We start from the raw sequence: 23,142 nt of genomic DNA, 5'->3' as shown, positions 1-23,142 counted from the left end.
CTGGGCAAGTCACTTAACCCCAATTGCCTCACTAAAAAAAAAAGTAATCACTTCTCTTTCAGAAATGTTGAGTTTGAGATGCCAATGGGACATTCAGTTCTAGATGTTTAAAAGGCCATTGGTGTGAGTCTGGAGGTCAAGAGAGAAGTTAAAGCTAGATAAATAGATATGAGAGTCATCTGTGCAGAGAAGATAATTGAACCAATGGGAACTGATAGTATCAGTAAATGATACAGTAAAGAGAGAAGAGAATCCAGGACAGAAATTTGAGGGACACACAAGGTTAGTGGGCATGACCTGGGTGAATATCTGAATACTACTAATGAGTAGTCAGATAGGAAGAAAGAGAACCAAGATATAGCAGTATATTGAAAACCTTAAGAGGAGAAACATTCAGGAGGAAGATGATTGCCAATATGTAAAAGGCCCAGAGAGATCAAAAAGGATAAAGATTGAGAAAAGACCATTAGATCTGGCAATGTAAGTATCATTGATAACTGTAGTGAGAGCAGTTCAGTTTGATTGACAATGTGAGAGACCATATTACAGAGGGTTTAGAACTGAGGGAGAAAAGAAATGGTGGTACTGTGGCACAGTGGATAGAATGCTGGACCTGGAGTCAGGAAGACTTGAGTTCAAATCTAGATTCGGATACTTACTAACTGTGTGACCCCAGGCAATTCATTTAACCTCTGTTTGTCTCAGTTTCTTCATCTATAAAGTGGGGATGTATTAGCACCTACCTACCAGGGTTGGTGTGAGAACTAAATGAGAAAATAATTATAAAGCACTTAATATAATTCTTGGCACATAGAAAGCACTATATTAACATTAGCTACTTGCTATTACTATTATAACCAGATTTTTCCAGGAGGTTAATCACATAAGAGCACATATGTGTAGAATGATAGCTAGCAGAGATGTCCAGAGAAAAAGAGTAAGGCCTTTAACATGTTTCAGTGGACCTTCCTGTTGAGAGTATATGAGATGATATAGGCAAGATTTATATAGGAAAGACAGAAATGGATGAGGTTACTCAAATCATTAGAGGGATGAACATATCAAAGAGACCATAGATTAATATGAATATTTGACAGTAAAGAAAAACTTTCTATCTAAAAGTAGAATTGGGCAGCTAGGTGGCACAGTGGATAGAGTACTGGACCTGGAGTCAGGAAGATTCATCTTCCTGAGTTCAAATTCACCCTTAGACTCTTACTAATTATATGACCCTGGGTAAATCACTTAATAATTCTGTCTGCCTCAGTTTCCTCATCTGAGAAATGAGCTGTAGAAAGACATGGCAAACCACTCCAGTATCTTTGCCAAGAAAGCCCCAAATGGGGTCAAAAAGAGTCAGACATGATTGAACAATAAAACAACAAAAGTAGAATCATTAGCCTTTAGAGGTATTGGGCTTCCCCTTTGCTGAAAGTCTTTGAGCAAAGTCTGGATGACCACTTGTTTGGTATGGGTTTGGTGTGTGTGTGTGTGTGTGTGTGTGTGTGTGAAGGGGAAGTTTGTTCAGGTAGAGGTTGGCTTAGATTGTCTTCTTCCTCTCAAACCCTGAGGTTCTGTAATTTTGCAAGTTTGATCCTATACTTCTTCAGACAGTATTTCGTAAATTAAGGGGCTGCGCATTGGAGCCTCTAACTATTCATTTGTTTACTCCATCCCAAATATCAACTCACTTCACCCATAATAAGTGACATGAATAACTTACTTTAAAGAGCTCCGAGGTACATACCAAATGCCACACAGCCCTCCCAGACAGTGAACAAAAAGAAAAACTATGCAGAGAACATAAATACTCGAGCATTTATTCCAAAATTGCCTTCTCAATCTCTTTAGGTTTTGGTGGGAAAACAAGCAAGTATTTACTGAAGCTCAGAGGCATGAACTGGAGAAACATTCTTTATCCCGGCTAATCTGTGATAACACAGGCCTCATTGCAGTGCCGGCTGATGCCTTTCAGCTTGGAAGGTTTCCTCCAGACTTTAAGTCATGTGAAGACATACCAGGCATCAATTTAGATGCATGGAAGGAAACTTTTCATCAAGGTACATTTATGATTTTCTTTTATTAGGTTCTAGGAATTAGAATTAATCTTCTGAGGCATAACTTCTTTAAGGAAGCAGATAATAAAGTCATGTTTGTGGAAAGAACATTAATGATTCGTCTTTTATCCTCCAGAGCCCAGCACAGTGCCTGACACCTAGTACACTTTTAATAAACACTAGTTGACTCACTGACTAGCTAATTCAAACAGATTTTGTTTCATCAATATTTCTTGTGTGTCTACTGTGTTTCCAGCATGTTGCTAGATATTTTGGGAGAATATAATGTTTTGTTTTAAATGGGATCTAGGATTTCTTTGATATAGGGAATTCCCTTTACACATACCCATGCTTAACTGCTGTGGTCTGCAAGTTGTAGCCTTAGCGAACTTACTGGCTAACTGAGAGGTTACATTGACTTGCCTGGGATCACACAGTAATTACTATACCTAAGTTTTCCTGACTTCAAAGATAATTCTACCCACTAAACCACAGTAATTTGATATAAAAACAAACCTTTGCAAAATGCCTTTCAATAACCTTGTCAGGTACATGGTAGAGGCATATCCCCAATTTCCAGGTAGAGAAACTAACGGTCACAAATATTAAATAACTAGTCCAAAATTAGTTTACACAACTAGCAATCAATCAATCAACAAACACTTATTAAATGCTTTTGTGTACAAGGCCTTATGCCAATAAATATCAGAGGCAGGATTCTATCTCAGGCCTTCCCAAGGCCAACGCTCACTCTATTATATCACAATATTTTTTCAGAGATAGAGCAACAATAGTTTGCATTTATATAGTACTTTCTGGTTACATAGCAATCTATATTATCACAAGTGATCCTCACAAGATATCCATGAGTATTATTATTCTCATTTTCTAAATGAGAAAACTGAGGCTCATATGTTTAAATCTTTGCCTAAATTCACTCAGCAGAGTCAGAATACAAACCATGGTGTTATGACTTAAAGTCCAGCATGTTGTTCAATCCTTAAATAAGGCTGCCTCCCTGCCATCAAGGAGTTTATAATCCAAGTAGAGCAGCTGAAATTTATGCCCATGGAATAGTTTGTCACATTATGTCTTGTGTAATTTAAATGCTGAAAGAGTAGTATAGTTAAGAAGTGTTCTTAAAACTCCCCAGTGGTAGAGATCAGCTCAGGCTAGAATGTTATTCCTAGAAGCAGTGAACCTGAAGAATACTTAGGTTTTTCCAAAGGAGTGAACCTATAGGGGAAGGTACTTTAAGCAGGGAAATTTAGATGGCAGGTCAGAATTCTGGCTACCCATAAAAAATAATCACAGGAAATAAAGTGAGAAGGGATTTGAAAAGAGGGAGATAAGGTATATTATGGGGATTTTTTTAATATTAAAAACAAAAATTCAGACATGTTGAATTATAACACATTTTAATTTATATGGCTTTGAACATGATCGTCAGCTCATCTAAACCCAGGGCCTCACTTCAGCATGGATATCACCCTGGGTTTTCTAAGACTGTGACAGCTGAGAAAAGAGAGTGGCATCATGGGCTGTGAACTGGATCTCAGGTCAGAAAACCTGGGCCTGAATCCTAGTTATGAGGGTCACTTACCGTCTTTAAACAGTGGTCTTGTAACCTACAAAATGAGGAGGCTGAATTAGATGATCTTTATAGCCCCTTCCAGCTCCAGTCTGATATTCTGTCAATCTGGGAAGGCTTTGAGTACAATTCCAGAAATGTCTTCTCTGTTTACTGAATATCCCAGTCTCAATAAGTCCAGAGAGGCTCATCACCAGGTGTTTGACCATCAGGTCACGGATTTTACATGCCTCAGTCACTCACAGAGACTGTATACAAAGGTATAGCTAAGTGGTTTTCTCCCTCAGTGGAGGGGATACCCACACCACTGACCTCATGAATGTTGATGTATTGAATAAACCATAGAGTAAACCATAATCTCTAAAAGTCTGTCAAAATATAGTGTATTATATGATTTAGTTTATCATTCCATTAGATTCAACATTGGTGTAATGAATGGGTCATTCTATGTTTCTGCCTTCTTCATTCTATATTTCTGGAAGCTAGATGACACAGTAGATAGGAGCACTGAGCCAGGAGTCAAGGACATTTGAGTTCAAATCCAACCTCAGACACTTACTAGCTATGTGACCCTAGACAAATCACCTAAATGATGTCTGCCTCAGTTTCCTCCACTATAAAATGAAGATAATAATAGCACCTATCTTGCAAGATTGTTGGAAGGATCAAATGAGATATTTGCAAAGTGCTTAGCAAAGTGCCTGGCATGTTGTTGTTGCTATTGAGCCATTTCAGTTAAGTTCAACGCTTTATCATCCCATTTGGGGGTTTTCTTGGCAAAGATACTGGGGTTGTTGGACATTTCCTTCTCCAGCTTGTTTTATAGATGGGGAAACTGAGGCAAGCAGGGTTAAATGGCTTACCCAGACTCATGCAGCTAGTAAATCTGAGGCTGATTTACTTCCTGATTCCAAGCCTCTATCCACTGCTCCACCCAACTGCCTACCTGGCACATAGTAGGTGCTTAATAATACTGGTTCTCTTCCCTCCATTCCCCCCTCCCTTTTTTTAACCTCTGTGGCTTTCAATTCATTATAGTGGGAACATGCAACTTCCCAGATAAGGTAGATGATGGTGATTTTGTATCTTGTTCTGAACCTGGGAAACACGTTTTAGTTTACTCCTGTCATCATGGCTATCAACTTCAAGGACAAGGACAACTCACCTGCACAGAGAGAGGATGGGACTTCCCACCACCGGTTTGCAAAGGTAAGTCTCCAAGAAGTAACTCCTTCAATTCATATTTTAAGAAAGTAAAAACATGGAGTTCATTAGAGAGAAAGCCAGGGATGTTTTCTTTAGGAATAAATGAATGAGTCTTCAATTCTGTTTAATTCAATAAGCATTTATTAAAGAGTCTACTATGTTCTAGTCACTATGAAGACAAAATAAAATACCCTCAGAGAACTTATATTGTTTTTGGTTTGGTTTGGTTTGGTTTTTAGGAGAAAGAGGAGGACACCATGTACACACGTATAAGGAAATAAAAATAGAAAGTATTTTCTTGGAGAGGTCTAATGTGAAGAGCAATTTTTTAGCAATAAATCAGAGGTTCCACAGGGTAGAGAAGGGTAGAGGATAGTGGGATAGAGACTGACTTGTTAGGAAGTGGTGGTCAGGGAAGAGAGCTTTAGCCTAAGCCTCGGAGTCCAGAGATTTTGAGAAGGCCCATAGGGCAATAGATTGTCTTGCCCTTTTGCAGATGCAAAGCCTATACCAATTTGATTATTCTTGAAAAAATATGAAGGAAGACTGAGGTAGGAAAAAGGTAGTCACAGTGAATATGTCAGAAATAGTACATGAACTCAGTTCTCCGGGACTTTGAGGTCTATTCTCTGTCCACTATGCAAGGTTTCCTCTAACCCTAGTTAAACTATTTCAAAACATTCATCCCTCTAGTTGGATAAGACTCATTTAAATGCATAAACTTCAAACCGTACATTTACACTTGGCCAAATATGACTGATAGTAAGAACAAAACAGCAAACATTTATTAAGCATTTTAGTGTGTGCAAAAGCCCTATATTATGACTTAGAAAAGAAATAAACTTTAGGTACATATAGCTTCTGTCATGCAAATTTGCAGTCTAGGAGGGGACTAGCACAGCTAACCAAATGCAACAAATATTCTGTTGAACAACATAAACCTGAGATGTTTGTCATATTTTGCTTATTTCTCATGCTTGTAAATGAATGGTAGAGAGGGAGAGCACTCTCTTTTAGAAACGAGATATTTGCTTCACACAGAGAGAGCTGGACCTGAATGATGAACTCATTAGGGCAAAGAGGAGAAGACTTTTATAAACCTATCATCAAAAGCTGCTGAAGCCTAACTACTCCTAGTTAAAAATTTAAAACTCCAGTTAAATGGGCATGCTAGCTTTCTCCCATTCATAACTATCTCCCTCATCCAGTCATTAGCACAGGTGCTCCCCTATGTCTGCAATACACCTCCTTAATTTTTCCTCACAGATTCAGTAGCTTCTTTCAAAGCACAACTTCTGAACTGCCTCCTAACACTAGGGTTTTCCTGATCCCTTCCCTTCCCACTACTTTCCTCCCCAGTAATCAGTACTCTCTCCCCTTTGGAATTATATTGTATTACTTTGCATAAACCTATTTGTGTACTAATGGCTTACCCCACTCTGATTCCCAGTTGAATAGAGAAGTTACAGAGAGGCAACTTTAGGCTTGATCGAAGGAATAACTTCCTATCAGTTAAAGCTGTCTCAAAGTAGAATCAGAAGCTTCAGGAACTAGTGGGTCCTCAAGTGAAGGTTGTATGGTGCCTTGTTAGAAATACTGAAGTGATGATTACCAGCTATAAGAAGATTGAAATGTATGGTCTCTTTGGTCCCTCAGATTCTGTGAGTCTATGGCTGTGATTACCTATTCTGCCCACTTCATAGGGCTGTTGATAGGATTAAATGAGATAATGAATTCGAAAGCTCTTTGAAAACTATCATCTACATTTTATCATAGGGGCAATAGAAAGACTGCTCAGAGACATGCATACATTCTATCTAGTCATCTACATGCTTAGACTGAAATTCTGAATAATGCCATTATTAAAGGGAAAAATAATAAACTCCTAGAAAGACCAGCTTGGAAACACTTTATGATTACAGTAAATTAATTTGAACCTGAAGTTATAAAGCAGATTCTCAGTGAAGCTAGCTTATCAGTAATTCTGTGACAGCAGAATGGAAAGCCTACTGGCTTAATTGAGTATTTGATTCAAAAAAATCAAATGAGATTTGCTGTTCTCTTCTCTTTTCAAATCCCATTCATGCACTCAAACCCACCCACGTACAAATCTGGTGATGGTGGAAAAAATCTAGTAAATGAACTGTAATAAGTATTTTCAAAAACTTTAAGGCTGTGAATACAAAATGAAACAAAACTCACCAACTGGGCAATGGGGATTGTCAAGATGTTATGCAGTACTGTTATTGTAAACAAATGGTTCTTAAGAATAGATTCTTAAGGAAAATAAGTCTTTCAAACAACAATCTTTTTTATTAAGTGACTAGCACAGAAAACCATTAGAAAAACAGGAAATGAATGGTTTGGTTTGGTTTTTAAATTATATGGGCAATTCTCTATATTATGTGTCATTCCTTTACAATTATAGATTTAGATGATTAGATGAGAAGCAACATTGTGTCATAAGGTACTAGACTTTGAAACAGGAATATCTAGCCTGGTTGAAACTAGCTATGTGAACATGAGTCATTTCTCTGAGCCCTAGGATAATGTTCTAAAATTATAAATCATAGAAAGATTATGGTTCTGATGGAAAGTATTCTCACTTCTGAAATTATTGGTCTTTCAACTTGCAGAACTCATATCCTCAGGCAAAATTGACACATGAATTTGCAGAAGAAAGCCTTCTAACTCTTTTACTTCTTCCCTTTTGTATATACCAAATCACACACCAAATCTTGCAGTTGGGTGTATAATCATTAGAGATACCTAGGTTGTTGTTGAGTCATTTCAGTCATGTGCAACTTTTGGTGACCCCATTTTGGGTTTTCTTGGCAAAGATACTGGAGTGGTTTTGCCATTTCCTCCTCCAACCCATTTTACAGATTTTACTAAGGCAAACAGGGTTAAGTGACTTGCTCAGCGTCACACAGCTAATAAGTGTCTGAGGCAGGATTTGAATGCATGAAGATGAGTATTCCTGATTCCAAGCCCAGTGCTCTATTCACTTCCTCATCTAGCTGCCTAGAGATCTAGAATATGATCAAAAGAATATACTACTGGAGATGGAGATGGCCAATTGCCCTGGAAAAATGCAAATATGAATGTGTATTTGATAGCATTACAGATTTGGGGTTATGTTTCAGAAATAGTGGATTTGAGATGCTTGAAAAGCAAGTAAGAAATGTACAATAAGCCATTGGCAATATGGATCTGGAGTTTAGGAATGTAACTGGTTAGGAATACAAATATGAGAATCATCAGCATAAGCATGATAATTAAATCTATGTGACCTGATTAGATCAACAAGAGATAGTGTGTATAGAACAAGAACAGAAGAGAGCCAAAGACTAAACCTTGGAATGTATTCAAATTTTGAGGACATTATATCAATCCAGTAAAGAAGACTGAATAGATTGACAGGAGGGGAAAAAAGAAATTATATATAATAATGATCAAAGAAATGTGCTTTAGAATTCTCTATCATGGAAAAGCAATATATCTGGGTGATGGCATGATCATCCCTGTGAGCACCTAAAGTTGAGGGAAACTATTTGTCTTGGGAGTCAAGCAGTGTGAAGAACTGTAAGTTTAGGATCTTTGGAGGAACATTTTTTTGTTTGTCTTGCTAGAGTTACCTACTAATGGGCAGGAATTTAAGTGGCGACTGATTGATCAGACCAATATGAGCTCAGAAAGCTCTATGACAAGACAGGGCACAAATAGTGCACATGACCATCTGGAGTGGAATTGTCTCTAAATTTGTGCATCTCACATTTCTTTTGAGCTACTGCAATTCATTTTGCTCATAGAGCACAGCACCTTCTTTAACATGGGCAAACCATTCTGGGCAGTACTTTGACAGTGTCTCCTATGTCTCATAATCGATCCCAAAATTCTTCAGAAAAACCTTAAAAGTGTCCTTGTATAACTTCTGATCACCATATGAACACTTGCCTTGTGTGGGTTCTACATGAAATAGTCTTTTAGGCAAAAATATGTTTGGCTTTTGGCAAGCCCACTGGAGTTGCACTCTCTGCAGTGGAGTTTGAATACTTGGCAGTTCAGCTTGATAAAGGATCTTAGTATACACTACCTTATCTTGCCAAGTGATCTTCAGAATCTTCCTAAGACAATTCAAATGGAAGTGATTTAATTTCTTAGCATGGTACTTGTAGACTGTCCAGGTTTTGCAGTCATACAACAATGAGGTCAATATGAGGCAGGAAAAAAAATATGAGCCAGGCAATGAACTTCTTAAGATAGGAAGAATAACTTGGGTCCTTATAGATAACAGCCAACAGGAACTAAATTGGGAACAAATTTGAATGAGCTTCAATGGAGGCTAAATAATCACAGAAATGAGTCTTAAAATGGTAATGAGGAACTCAGAGTCTTATGATTCACCTGCCAAGGTTAATGTGCATGGGAAAAGTACAACTATCCCTGGAGAGTATAGCCAGGTATACAGTGTCATGGAGGGAACCAGTTATGTTGTTGTTGTATGGTTTGTTTTGTTTTGTGAGTGCCAGAAAACAAAAATAGTAGAGAAAGAAAAGGTGCAAAATGAAGTGAAGTTTGTTAATTTTGGAATTAAAATTCCAGAATGCTTAGTAGAAGTGGTGGGTAGATTAGATGGGTAGGTTTGAGATGGATAAGGATGAGAGAATGGGCAATGAGGGTTGGAGGTGTGGTTTATTTTTAGGTAGTTTGGGATAATTTGAATGGGGAGAGTAAGAAGAAAATGGAAATTAACTAATCATAGGGAAAAAGTCTTGGCAGAGTAAGAACATTCTCTGTTCTGGACACATCTCTATTCATAGGAGCCATACATCTACTTGGTGGTCCTTTGGTTTGACTGCTTTCAGCATCCCCTTACAGGTGTGAGGGTGGTAAATTATACTGGACTTCCACTGGGTGGTCATACAATCTGTGCTTAGTGCAGTTCCCCAGACCTTTGCACAGTATCTGAAACATGGGCGATTAACAAATTTTCATTTATTGACTGATTCTTTACACATGGCCCGCAGTAGTATGGGAGCAGTCTGGCTGAACCTAGCTTCAACTAAGTGGTCACTGATCCTGGTTATACCCATCCTCTGCTCTGTTATTAGAGGACACACTGGCTACCCTGGTCCTTCTCTGAGTAGTCATACGGGCCAACTGAACCCAGGCCCCCCATGCCTGTCTTGATGCTATATTAATGGTCTGGCTGTGCTGGGCCTGCTCTGAGTGTTCATGCACTCTGGTTGCATCTGACCTCCCCTCTAAGACTGAAAATTACAAGGTAGTTGGCTATCTATATTGGTGAAGGGAATTCTCCATAATCTTAGATCTAGACTTTTAAAATAGACAGTGTAAAGCCAGGTCTTTTCCTTAATGAATTCCAATGGTCACTGTGTCATTTTCACAGACATTGACGAATGTGAAGATCAAATGAACCCTCCCTGCCATGCCTCTGCTAAGTGCAAAAACATCAAAGGCAGCTACCAATGTGTCTGCACAGACCCATATGAATTAGGAGAGGATGAAAGAACCTGTATAGGTAAGACTTTTAATGCCTGTTGGTTTGCCCCCCTCTTTTGATTTTCTTTAGCTGCAAGTGTTTTTTCCCCCTGATATGACCTCACAGTACTTTATACTCCTCTTGTGAAATCAGGATCATTGAATTATAGGCTTTAGTGATGGAATGGACCTTAGTAGTCATCTAATTCAACACCTTCATTTTATAAATGGGGATGCTAAAGCCCAGACCATGAAGTTGACTCTGCTGGAGTCAGCAGCACATTTGTATTTGAAACTCAGTATTCTAACTCCAAATTCAATACTTTTTATATCACATGAAATAGCCTATACTATATTTCCATTTCTCTTATACTTACCTCTATACATATTTTTATCTCTTCCATACTAGACTACAAGCTCACTGGGGGCATAGATCATATATTATTTATCTTTCTATCACCCTCAGCACTTAGTACTAAGCATTACTTATAGTAGGTTCTCAATAAATGTTTGTTGAATGAATGAGCAAATGAATGTCTCAATATTCAGATCTCAATTATCAATGCTCTACACATGCCTACATCCATGCTAATGGAGAACATTGGAAAGGAGCATTTTAAAGGTCCAAATAAGTCAAAAAAACATTTCCATTTGGTTTGGAAAGGAAATAAATCATGTTTTTGTAACTGTTTTCCATTCTAATTCTACTGTGTTCAGGCTGATTAGTTTGTATTCCCTAAGTACATGAGATGAGGGCAAGGACAGTCTTTTGCCTCTTTTTAAGTCCTTAATGATTTAATGACTTAGTACCAAAGTTCCTGGCACTTAGTAGGTACTTAATAAATGTTTATTGACTGATTATTCGAGAATTGGCTAAAAGAAGCCGAGATGGTAGGAAGCCAGCCCAGGATTCAATTTGAGCTACAAAGAAACTCCAGAAGAAACTTTCTTCATACTTATAATTGAGTATTTACAATGTTATAAAAATATAAAAGTTTTGTATAAAGCTCAACTTAAAAATGAAAACTTTAATGGTCAGCTTTGGAGATTTTATATCACAATAACTGCCCAATCCTCCTTGCACAGAGCCTTCCATTGTAACAACAAAAAAAGCAGTATTGCTCAGTCAAATGCAACATTATGCACCTGGAGTTCTCCGTGTCTCTACCTGTTTTCTGGAACTGCATTTGGTCACTGTATTAAATATGTGTTCAAGTGCTTTTTTGTATTGTGTTCCTTAAATTATTACAGTATCATGGATATTGTGTCCATGGTTCTGTTTATTTCACTCTATCATTTCATACAAGTATCTCAATGCTTCTCTAAATTCTAGATATTGGTCATTTTTATGGTGAAACAATATTCTATTCCATTTGTAAGGGATTTAGCCTCTAAAAGCTCAGAACTTAATCAAAGATGATGATGAGGTATAAAACTAAGTGCAAAATGTAGCCAGGCCCAGTGATCCCTTAATTCAGTACAAAGAAGTTCTTTAACTGAATTGAAAGGTAACCTGGCCATTTGCTGAAGCAAATCTTGAAGAAATCTAGGTAGCAAAGTAAATAGTTCCCAACCTGGAGTCAAGAAAAAGTGAGCTCAAATCTGGCCTAAGATATTTACTAGCTGTGAGTCTGGGAATGTCATATAACCTTTGTCCTCCTCAGTTTCCTCAACAGAAAAATGGGAATAATAATAGTACCTACCTCCTAGGGAATAATAATAGTGCCTACATGCCAGAGTTGTGAAAAGCAAATGAGATATTTGTAAAGCACTTAACACAGTAACTGTGAGCAGCTAGGTGGTACAGTAGATAGAACACTGGCCCTGAAGTTGGGGGGACCCTAGTTCAAATGTGGCCTCAAATAACAAATTCTGCTATTTGTTATTCAAAGACCTTTATAATCTGGCTCTAGCCTACCTTCTCAGAATTACTATATATTACTCTTTTTCAAACACGTAATAACTCTGTGACCCTGGGCAAGTCACTTAACACCAATTGCCTTCAACATCAGGGCCATTTCCAGTTGTCCTAATAACATCTTGCCACTGGACCCAGGTGATTCCAGAGGAGAAAGTGAGGTGGGTGACTTTGCATAGCCCTTCCTCACTTAAATCCGACTCACTGCAAGTCATGACATCACCCCAATATCATGGTCCTCTTTGAGAATGAAGGACAAACAACAACAACACAGTAACTGGCAAATTGCTGGCATTTAATAAATGCTTCTTTTAGTAATTGGCCATCCTCCTAGCCAATTCTTCAAAGACAGTCAAACCATTCAAGAGGTTTCAGTGTTCCAGATATTCCAGACCTAGATCAGCTTTGTAGAATGTGACCCATATACATATAAGAAAGTACATTTGGAAGGGGAGGGGAAGATTTTCCCTTATTATCCCCCTCTTTGACTATGGTTCTTAGCAAAAGAGCTACTTACGTAGTAGGAGTTGTTCATTTCAAGACACAGTTGAGATAGTATAGATAAAGAGAGAAAGAGGCAATGACTCAAAAGGAAACAGTTTCAAGGAATATGACCCTTATTTGCAGCAAAGAGAGCAAGTTGTAGATTCAAGAGAGAATTAACCCTATTGAATAAGATACTTTATGTGTTATGGTGCCTCACCACCAAGGATTTTGGGGACAATGTCTTGTAGCTATGATTTTTACTATTTCATTTTAGAAAATTTCATTGTTTGAGCTAATTGTGTCTATTGGCTAACTGTTAATAGAAAGTACAATGGTGGGGGTTTGTTTTATTCTCCTAACATGGTGCTCAGGAGATGGGTACTGATATGGGTAACTTCTACTACCCTAAGTTCAAAGATTCTTCTGTGGAGCAATAGTTCATGAGCCCCCACCAGTCCATTAACAGTCAGACAACCACAGCTATAAAACATTTCCCCCATAATCCTGGGTCACACTATTCCACAAATACACATAGCCTCCAAGGAAAACTAGGTGCAGAATTGGAGTACACTGGTGGTGAGGCACACATATAGCCAAGGCAACTCACACATCTGATATTGTAGGACCTCAATATCCTTCCTGACCTCATAGAATTCTAATTCAACTCCCCCCCGTATCATGAATAAGCCATTCATCTTGGAGAAAGCCACCAAAATGAGAGATATACTATCACATATGAGGAAGAACAAGTAGGCCAGTTTGTCTAGAGCATAAAGTGTGTGAAAAAGAGTAATATATAGTAATTCTGAGAAGGCAGGTTAGAGCCAGATGATAAAGGTCTTTTAATAACAAATAGCAGAATTTGTATTTTGACCTGGAAGTAATCAGGAGCCATTGAAGCTTTGTGAGTTGGGAAATCACCTGGTCATACCTGTGCTTTATGAATGTTTGTTACCTATGTGAAGGCAAGACTATAGAGGTAAGATGTAATAGGAAGACCAATTAGTAGTCTATTGAGATAGATCAAACTAATAGGATTTTAGTTTGAAGTTTCCTATGGTCCATAAATGAGGTAGAAAAGAAATTGCATCAAAACATTCAGGCCAAAACCTCTCTGGCCTACAGAGATAAAGACATGCATGTTGACTAACATCAATTTCTGTTAACCTTGAAAAGATTGTGACTTTGTTAGGTCTGCATTAATAAATCAAAAGTACTAGTTTATGGAATGTTATTGTGTGACTGAGAAGCCCTGGCACTAACTGCTTTCCTAACTGAAATGGTCCAGATAAGAGATGATGAGGGCCTGGACTAAGGTGGTAGGTATGCAAATAGAGAAAAGAAGATGGATTTCAGGGCTGTTGTGAAGGTAGAACCCATAAATCTTAGAAATGATTTGATATGAGCAATTAGAAATATTGAAAAATCAAGAATGACTCCAAGATTTCAAATTTGGGGGGGCTAGAAAAATGTTAGCACCTTCAACAGAAGCACAGACCTGAGAATTAGGAGTATGTTTTGAGGGAAGAACAATGAGTTCTGTTTTAGATATGTTGGGTTTAAGACGACTATAGGAGATAGGAAAGGATATGAGGGACTCAGGTTCAGGAGAAAGACTGAGTCAGGACGTAGAAATTAAGAAATCCTATGCAGATAGACGATTGTTGAACCCAGTTAACACTGAAAGGTAATGGGAATCACAAAAAGTAAGCATGTAGAGAAAGACAATGGCCCCAGACTTAACAGAATTCTACATAATTCCTCATCATCAGAGAAATAAACCTGCATGTCTGTCCCACATTTTTGGTTGCTATATCACTTATGGCAGTCTAAGAAAAGGACAATAGGCAATCACATTATACATGTCTCAAATTTTCCAATAAAATTCTGATATAAAATATTGCAGCTCCTCATCCTCATAAAACATGTCCTAGAAAAAGTAATGTGTCAGGAATAGAGTGCATCAAGTCAATGAGTACATTAAAAGTACAGATGTCACAAAAGATTGAGAGCCATAATTGAAGGAGAATTACAGCCTGATGAAATATGGTAATTATTCATGAATATGTGCAGACAGGTCTGTATTGTATACTATCTATAGCCAAGGACATCATATGTATGTATTTGATGGGGACAGTGTGGTAGCAGCAGTGTATAGATAGTAATGACTGTCTTTAACGTTTCTAGTCAGGAAGCATTCAAACACCAAGAAGGTTGTGCTGGTTTCTTAAAGCCCAGAGTTATGTAGCAAAGGTGATAAGATACAATAGGAGGTGATAATGATGGGGAATATTTCCAGATTCCACTTTCTGCAGTAATTTTGCCTGTAGTTCAAAGTTGTTTGAAGTGTATTCAAACTTAATCATAAATCATTATTGAAAAAAAATCAAGGGAGAAAGCCATATGTTCTGAGTTGAGGTTCACAAAATAAGGTCAACTTATTTTTGTAAATACTATGCCTTCGTGCTAAATAACATTTCCCCTTCTGTCTACCAATCTTTGTTGATTGCCTCCTTCAAAACCTGTCTCTGAATTTATCTTCACTTTTCTGTACTTGGCATCATTTTATAATCTGAGCTGTGCTTTTCTATATGAATTTGAAGTTGTTTGAAGAGTACCCTGTAAATCATGGGATGACATAGTTTCATATGAGGAAACACCTCTGTCTCCATCAAATCAGAAGTGAAGGTGACTCAAAAGTCAGTGTACAGATCCACATAAGTAGGTTACAATAATTGCTCGCAGCAGCAGTGTAGCAGAATGGATGGAGTGTTGGATTTGGAACCAGGAAGACCTTTATTAAAATCCCACGTCTGCAACCACCAGTTTATGTGGCCCTTCACTTAAACCCTCTGAGAGGCAATGCTCTATGACCAAAAGTTACAAGCAGGTTCTGATCTGTGTCATATAAACTACAGGTAAATGATATAACTGGTATGTAAGAAATTATATAAAAGATAACAGTCAAGACATGAATGATCAGGAAAAGAGAAAGAACAATCACATTTTGAGAATGAGATAACATGGACAGACTGACTGCTTCAAAGACACTAATAGAATAGTAAAAGACCAAAAGACAGTGTAGAATCTATCCTCTGTGGGAAGATTCATGGGCAGATGCAGATGAAAATAGCACAAGACGGGAACCTATGAATAAACAGTATGCAATCTACAATGTTGGTGGAAGTACCTACATCAATGAAAATATGGACCCAATTAATTTTTGTATTAATGAGCCACTTAATTATAAACGTCTTGATAGCAAGGAATATACCTTTTCAACTTTTGAATATCCTCCCCCTAAGCACCTAAGCACTCTTTAAACACCATGGGTGGCCAATAAATGCTTTTTGATTGACTACTAGTAGTAATGGAATGACAGAGAGAGCACAAACATACTGAGTGAAATGTAGAATGTAATGTAACATAATCAGCTGTAATTAGACATTAGTCATGCAAGTAGAAATTAATTGAAAAAGAAAAAGAAGGCTTGAGTATGTGAATGTAGTAATACCATTCCTGATTTAATCAAGCAGTAGTAAAGTCCATTGTCTATTAATTATGGATTTTCTCATCTGTAATAAAGCCATACAATTGGACAAGCACTATTCATTGGTTTCTTGTGTAAGTTTCCTCAACCCAATAGCCCTTGAAAATGAACTTAAAATATTTCAATTAAAAAAAATTTTCCTGATTTATCCACATTTTAATATAATAGGTACATGAGCTTTACAATTCTGTGCATCCAATTTCATTCCAGAATAATACATATTTGTGTAAATGTCCCTGTATTAGTAAGGTTCAGGATATCAACAAACAGTCATAGCTTCACCCACCCTGAATCAATCAAACAATCAATAAACATTTATTAAGTGCCTACTATGAGCTTAAGCTTTACGAATTAGCAGTTGTTTGAATATTTCCTTGAAGCTTCTTCCTTGGAGTATTGGAAACATCTTGAGAACAAAATTTCCCTATTTCTCTCCTCATATTCTCTACTATCCCCACCCCCACCCCACCCTCCTTCACTCCACAGATTTAGGCACTTAGCTGGCAGTCAACAAATGTTCCTTGACTAAATAACAGGGGTAGAAGTGGAACTATCAAAGGCAGACAGTCTTTGGGTTGATGATGTTTGCAACACTAAAGACATTATTCCAAAGACCCTAGTAAGGAGATTCACCTGTTGAAGTATTGGAGAATGTCCTGTATTATCCATTCCATCAGTTCTTCATTGATGAAGTAAATAAGGGTGGCTAACTATCGCTTCCAGGATGAAATCAAAGGGTGTTTTTTTTTTGTTTCACATTCAAACTCTCCATTACTTGTACCTTTCTATCCTTTTCAGTCTTACCATACTTTGTTTCCCTACATGCTCTCTATGATCCACTTACATTGGGATCGTTTGTCCTTGGCACATGACACTACATCTCCAGAGTCATACCTTAACATTACCTATCCCCCACAGCTGGTCTCCTCACCTCTGCCACTTAGCTTCCCTGGATTCCTTCAAGACTAAGCTAAACCCACAGCTTTTATCTCAAGATCATGGAGACTACACCTAAATTAGAGAGTTGTTTTCTGAAGAGAAGTTCATCTTGGAAGAATTCAGCCCACAGCTTATAAATGCAAGAGTAACCACTGCTATACCACAGTGGATGGGAAGGAAGCCTGGAAGATCACAACAGCTTTGAACTCTTAGTTCCTTGTTTCTTTCCCATGAAAGAGCATGATCGAAAAAGCCTGCAAGGCCACATCTAAGCACCCCCTGCTCCAAAGAGGCTCTCAGGAGCACTTTTCCCACAATATCTTTGACTTCTTCAAAAAGACAAACTGGGAGCTCCCCCAGATGCTGCTCACGGGCCCATGCATTCTTACTAAAACCCCCAGTGTTCCCAATGCTTGCAAGGTGGACAGCTTTGTGCACACTGGCCCAGACTTATTTCTTGGTTCCCAGAGTGGTAGTTTCCAGCCCAGCTGGGAGAGGAAGGAATTCTGTCAGACTGGTGTTAGCTGGAAATTGTCCCTGGATTTGGGGGTTATAGGGAAAAGCCTTTTCTTTTATTCCTCTGTGAAGGTACAAGTCAAGAAGGATTCTGTTCCCAATCTTCAAGGAAGATTCTGTAGCTGAAAATACCCTCTGATTATGTAGAATAGAGGCTACTGAGCTCCATAAAGCAGAGGTGTCAAATTCTAGAAGTAGGCTCAAGCCACAGATCAGATCAGATTAAAATATAATTAGAAAATGTTTGACAAAATAAATAAAAATACAAAGCAACATAGATAATGTTAACTTGTGGTTTTCTAAGTCAATCTTTGGTCCTCAAAAATCAGTTTCTATTTGAGTTTGACACCACTTCCCTGAAGGACTTTGCTTCTGTACTATGAGCCTTTATTCTGGCAGGATGATGTCACCAGGATGTGTTCTCTAACTTCTCGGAGGAGATGCCCTGTCAGGAAAATAAGTGTACCTCAATCATGACTTGAGCCTCTACAAAAATGGAAAATTAAGGATCACTTACTTCAACTTGTGTTGAAATACATGGTTATTGCAAAACTAAGAACAAAGCAAACCATAGAATACTCAATAAAAGCATCTAATTGTAACAGAAAAGGAAATTAAATAAATACTAGAAACATTCTCGGCAACCATTTCCCATGTTTAGGAGTAAGCTTCACTTTGTTCAAACACAGCCTGCCAACGGACAGTCTGAATGAGGATAGCATTCAGGAAGCCATGGATGATAAAAGTGAGCAGCATGAGCTCTTTGTGGTCAGGCTTCAGAAATTAATCTTCTATCATCCAGCAATATTGACCTTGTTAAAGGCTGGTAAAGTTAGCAACACGGCCTAGTTATTGCATTGGCTCAAATATAGGCTGCCCTCCTAAAATGAGATCTATAGAATTTTAGCTAACTAAGAGAGAAGGTGATCTCATCCAATCTCTTCATTTTATAAATGAGGAAACTGAGGTCCCAAATTGTATGAAATCATACAGCTAAGATGTGTCAGAGCCCGGACTAGAACCCAGGTGTTTTTATTATCATTTACATTCTCTTTGAAAGAAGAGAAGCATATAGTCAAAAATAAACAATAATTATACAAATTTATTAAAAATTTATAGGTTTGCCCACAGATGATTATATTTTGTTCTCAACGGTAACTCCAAAACCAGATAGTTGAGGAATGGAGAAATTGGGATTTGCATCAATGAAGAAGTATTGACTGATGAAATCTTTTGAGGAAGTTTTAAATTTATTTGTGTCATTTCAAATAAAGCGATTTTCTTCTTTCATATAATAAAAGACAGTTCAAATTCCACATTCCACATCCTATAGGAAGTTTTTCCCAGCCCCACCCCCTGGATAATCTCCATCTGCTTTGACATAACCTTCCTTCTATTCTGCATATATTTTGTATCACTTAGTTATTTGCATGTTGTCTCTTCCATCAGTATATGAGATCCTGAAGGGAGAAGACTTTTTTCCCCTTTCTTTGTATCCCTAGTATTTAGCACAGTGCCTGTCACAAAGTTAGTGCTTAATGAATGCTTCTTAACTGAGTGGCTTGAGTAGTCAAGTTTGCCTCTGCATTAACTATAGCATTAATAAAAGAAAGATATTCTCAGTTAAGGGTTAAGTATGACTCTCCCTCTCCCTAAGATGCCTGAAGACCAGAACCAGTACAGCTATCATGTGAGAAGGCACTATGATGGAGTGGAAATTAATCCTGACATCATAGGATCTGACTGAAATTTGGCTCCCCTACTTAATTACCTGTATGACCTTGGGGATGTAACAATATATCTGAGCCTCAATTTCCTCATCTGTAAAATGAAAGGTTGGATTAAATAACGCTGAGCTTTAGATCCAAAATCCAATGGTTAACAAAAAACAAATAAACAAACATAAAATCCCCACCATGTTGCATTTTCTCCTCTATCTACTCCTCCAGAGATCATAAGAAAGCTTATTAAATGTATATTAAAAGTTCCAGAATGATTTTTAAATTTTATTGGATTAAATATAAAGTCCCTTTCAAGCCCCTCATTTTACAGATAAGAAAACTGAGGTCCAGAAAGAGGATGACATTTGCCCAATCTCATATTAGTAAATAGCAGAGCCAGAATCTTCCAGTATCAAACATTTATTCTTTCAGTAAATATTCAAAGAGCCCTAACAGCACCAATCACCAAGGGAGCACCTCTATGAGACTCAGAGATAAGGCCTTCAATTTAAGCACAGACAGGCCAAAATGAGAGCCTTATTTCCCAGATTTATATTTGTCCACAAGAAACTTCATTTTTATCTGATTCTTTTCAGATCATAAGACTTTTAGAACACCTGCCCAGTGAACTGGTGATGAATACTTAAAGATCATAACCTACATTTATCTAGAAGAGTATTTTACTGGATTCGATCACATACAAAAAATTCCTGTGAGGTAGCTTCTATCATCATTTTACAAATGAGGAAATTAATACTCTGAGAGGTTGTTGCCTGCCCAGTATTATACAACCACTTTAATATTCATACTTTAATATTCCTGATTTTTTTTCAAAGCACTTTCACATTTTGTTCTTCACAATATCTCTGTGAGGTGACAAAGATGGACTTTGGATAATCAATGTAACAATCTAAACAGAAAAATCCTTTGCAGTGTAGTAGCTGTGGGTATCATGTGCCTTTCTAGGCCTCAGTTTCCTCATTTGTAAGGTGAGGGAATTGAACTAGTATCCTCCAAGGTCCCTTTTCCTCTCAATGCTATAATGCTAAACCATCAACCATTCTATCTGAACCACGATGAACCTCTCTTCCCTCTGCTTACTTTCTTTTACTGCTGATCTTTCCTTTCTCACTTTATTTTTCTCCTACCCAATTCTTTTCTTTGATTTCTTGCTCTTCATGTTTAGCAGTTTCTTTTCCCCCTTCCTTTTATGTCTGGGTCTGCTTACTCACCATTTTCCTACACTATTTACTTTCCAGCTATCCCCTGAATAGTTTTCAGTTTTCTTCCCTTTCCTTCCAGTTTTATGTTTTCGTAGTCTCAGATTTTATTCATATTTTTGCTCCATTTGAATTTTTTTTTCACTCTCTTCACTCAAAATCAGACTATCGATCTACACTATTGACAACAATATGTCTGTGTCTCCTCCCTGCCTCCCCTACTCCAATCAATCATCACATGGAAACATCTATAGAAAAGTACAGCTTTTGAGGTCAGGTAAAATCCTACATGTTTTCTAAAATAACTATTCAGATGCAAATGAGAGGGGCATCTGGAACCATTCCTATATACTATTATAGACCGACATTCTATAGACCTGTTCTTTGAATTCCTTACTTCAATCCTAATAAAATCAGAATCTTTCTAAAGCGAATTGAGAAAAGTGTTAGTCAACATTCTGATGCCTTTGTCACTGTAGACCAGGGAGGCTTTGAACAGATTATTTTGAGCAATAGCTTTTCACTTCATTAATTGACTGTAGGAAGCTGTGAACTATGAAATTCCACTGGGTTTTTCAAACAACATTAAAGGCTCATAGGTTGAGATTTGCCAGGAATTTTAAAAATTAGTTCAACTTCCCTCTTTTACAGATAAGGAGACTGAGTTATAGAGAGGTTAAGTTACCTGCCCAAAGTCAAACATTAATAATAATTCATGCTTAAATAGTGTTATAAGATTTGCCAAGTATTGTTTTTCTCCTCACAACCATCCTGAGGAGGAAGTATTGCAAGAATTATTAATCCCATTTTGCAGGTCAATCAATCAGACCCCAAAAAAGCACTTATTCATTGCTTACTATTTGCAAAAGTTATCATACCCATTGTAGAGATGAGAAAACTGAGTCAGAATTCTATGACTTGACCAAGGGTCTGTGCAGAGTCCTGGAGAGGGAAAGAAAGGCAAAACCCGTTTCTGCCCTTCAGGAGCTCATGTTCTAAAGGTGTGTATGATATGTAAATAACAAGGTACATGTAAATCATAGTGTATGCATTCAGTAATCTTAGGAGAAGGCACTAGCATTTGGAGAAATGAGAAAGGTCTCCTGAAAAAAAAAAGGTGCTATTTGAACTGCTTTGAAGGAAGCCAGGAAAGTTAATAGAGGGAGGTGAGGGGTCAGAAGATTGCAGGAATGGAGGAGAACCTCTGGAAAGGGACAGAAACAGAAGATGGAATATAGTATGTGATGCCTAGCAAGTGGATGGAGATCTTAGAGTATGTAGAAGGAAGGAGAGTGTAGAAACACTGGAAAGGTAGGAAAGGGTCACATTATGAAGAGTTTTAAATACCAATCAGAGGATTTTTTATTTCATCCTGACTGTAATAGAGAGCCACTGGAGCTCACTGATTGGGGAGGCAATGTGGTTCCACCTACACTTTAGAAAAATCACCTTGCCAACTGAGTGGGGAAGCAGATGGGAACTGGGAGAGACTCAAAATAGGGAGACCAGTGAAAAGATTATCACATAATCCAGGCAAAAGGTGATGAAGACCTGACTACTGTGTCTGGAGAGAGAAAGGGATTTAGAAGAGAGTTGCTGTGAAGGTAGAAACAAGATTTGGCAAGATGCCGTGTGGGTTGAATATGTGTGAGAAGTCAAAGAATGACAGAGAAGTTATGGACCTGGGTAATGAGAGGATGGCAGTACCCTTAAAAGTGGTAGAGGTGGGGGCAGCTAGGTGGCGCAGTGGATAAAATACCAGTCCTGGATTTAGGAGGACCTCAGTTCAAATCTGGCCTCAGACACTTGGCACTTACTAGCTCTGTGACTCTGGGCAAGTCACTTAACCTTCATTGCCCCACAAAAACAAACAAACAAACAAAATTATACTAAAGTGGTAGAGATGTTCAAAAGAGGGGAAGATTTGGTCTAATAGTGAATTCGGCTTGGGGCATGCTGCATTTAAGATTGTTCTAGATATTCAATATTGCAGATACCATCATACCCATTGTACATTTGTGAAAACTGAATCAGAGGGTTCAGTGATGCGACCAAGGTCACATAGTAAAACAATGTCACATTTTTATTAGACCATAGTGTTTGAACAGTTTTCCTCACAACTATCCTATGAAACAAATATTGCAGGTATTAGTATCCTCCTTTTACAGATGAAGAAAATGATTTGTCCAAGGTTATATAACTAATTTGTGTTAGAGTCAGGCTTTGAAAACTGGAGTCTTTCTGACTCCAAGTGCATCCCTTTGTAAATTGATTTTGTTGTTCAGTTGTATTCTACTCTTTTGACTCTGTATAGGGTTTTCTTGGCAAAGATGCTGGAGTGGCTTGCTATTTACTTTTCCAGCTCATTTTACAGATGAGGAAACTGAGGCAAACAGGATTAAGTGACTTGCCCAGGATCACACAGCTAATAAG

The 23,142-nt window shown here is 37.8% G+C and overlaps 1 protein-coding gene across 1 annotated transcript in view; it reads left to right on the top strand.

Moving 5' to 3' along the window:
- The window catches only part of TPO (thyroid peroxidase), a 229,672-nt gene that overhangs the window by 137,237 nt on the left and 69,293 nt on the right, over positions 1 to 23,142 (top strand). The window contains exons 11-13 of the mRNA XM_043988365.1: positions 1,852 to 2,060; positions 4,687 to 4,857; positions 10,268 to 10,399. Coding sequence (XP_043844300.1) covers positions 1,852 to 2,060; positions 4,687 to 4,857; positions 10,268 to 10,399 — 512 coding nt within the window. The remainder of the gene's footprint in view (positions 1 to 1,851; positions 2,061 to 4,686; positions 4,858 to 10,267; positions 10,400 to 23,142) is intronic.

This window comes from Dromiciops gliroides, chromosome 2, assembly GCF_019393635.1.
Source record: "Dromiciops gliroides isolate mDroGli1 chromosome 2, mDroGli1.pri, whole genome shotgun sequence".
NCBI lineage: Eukaryota > Metazoa > Chordata > Mammalia > Microbiotheria > Microbiotheriidae > Dromiciops > Dromiciops gliroides.
This window is presented reverse-complemented; position numbering and strand designations above follow the sequence as displayed.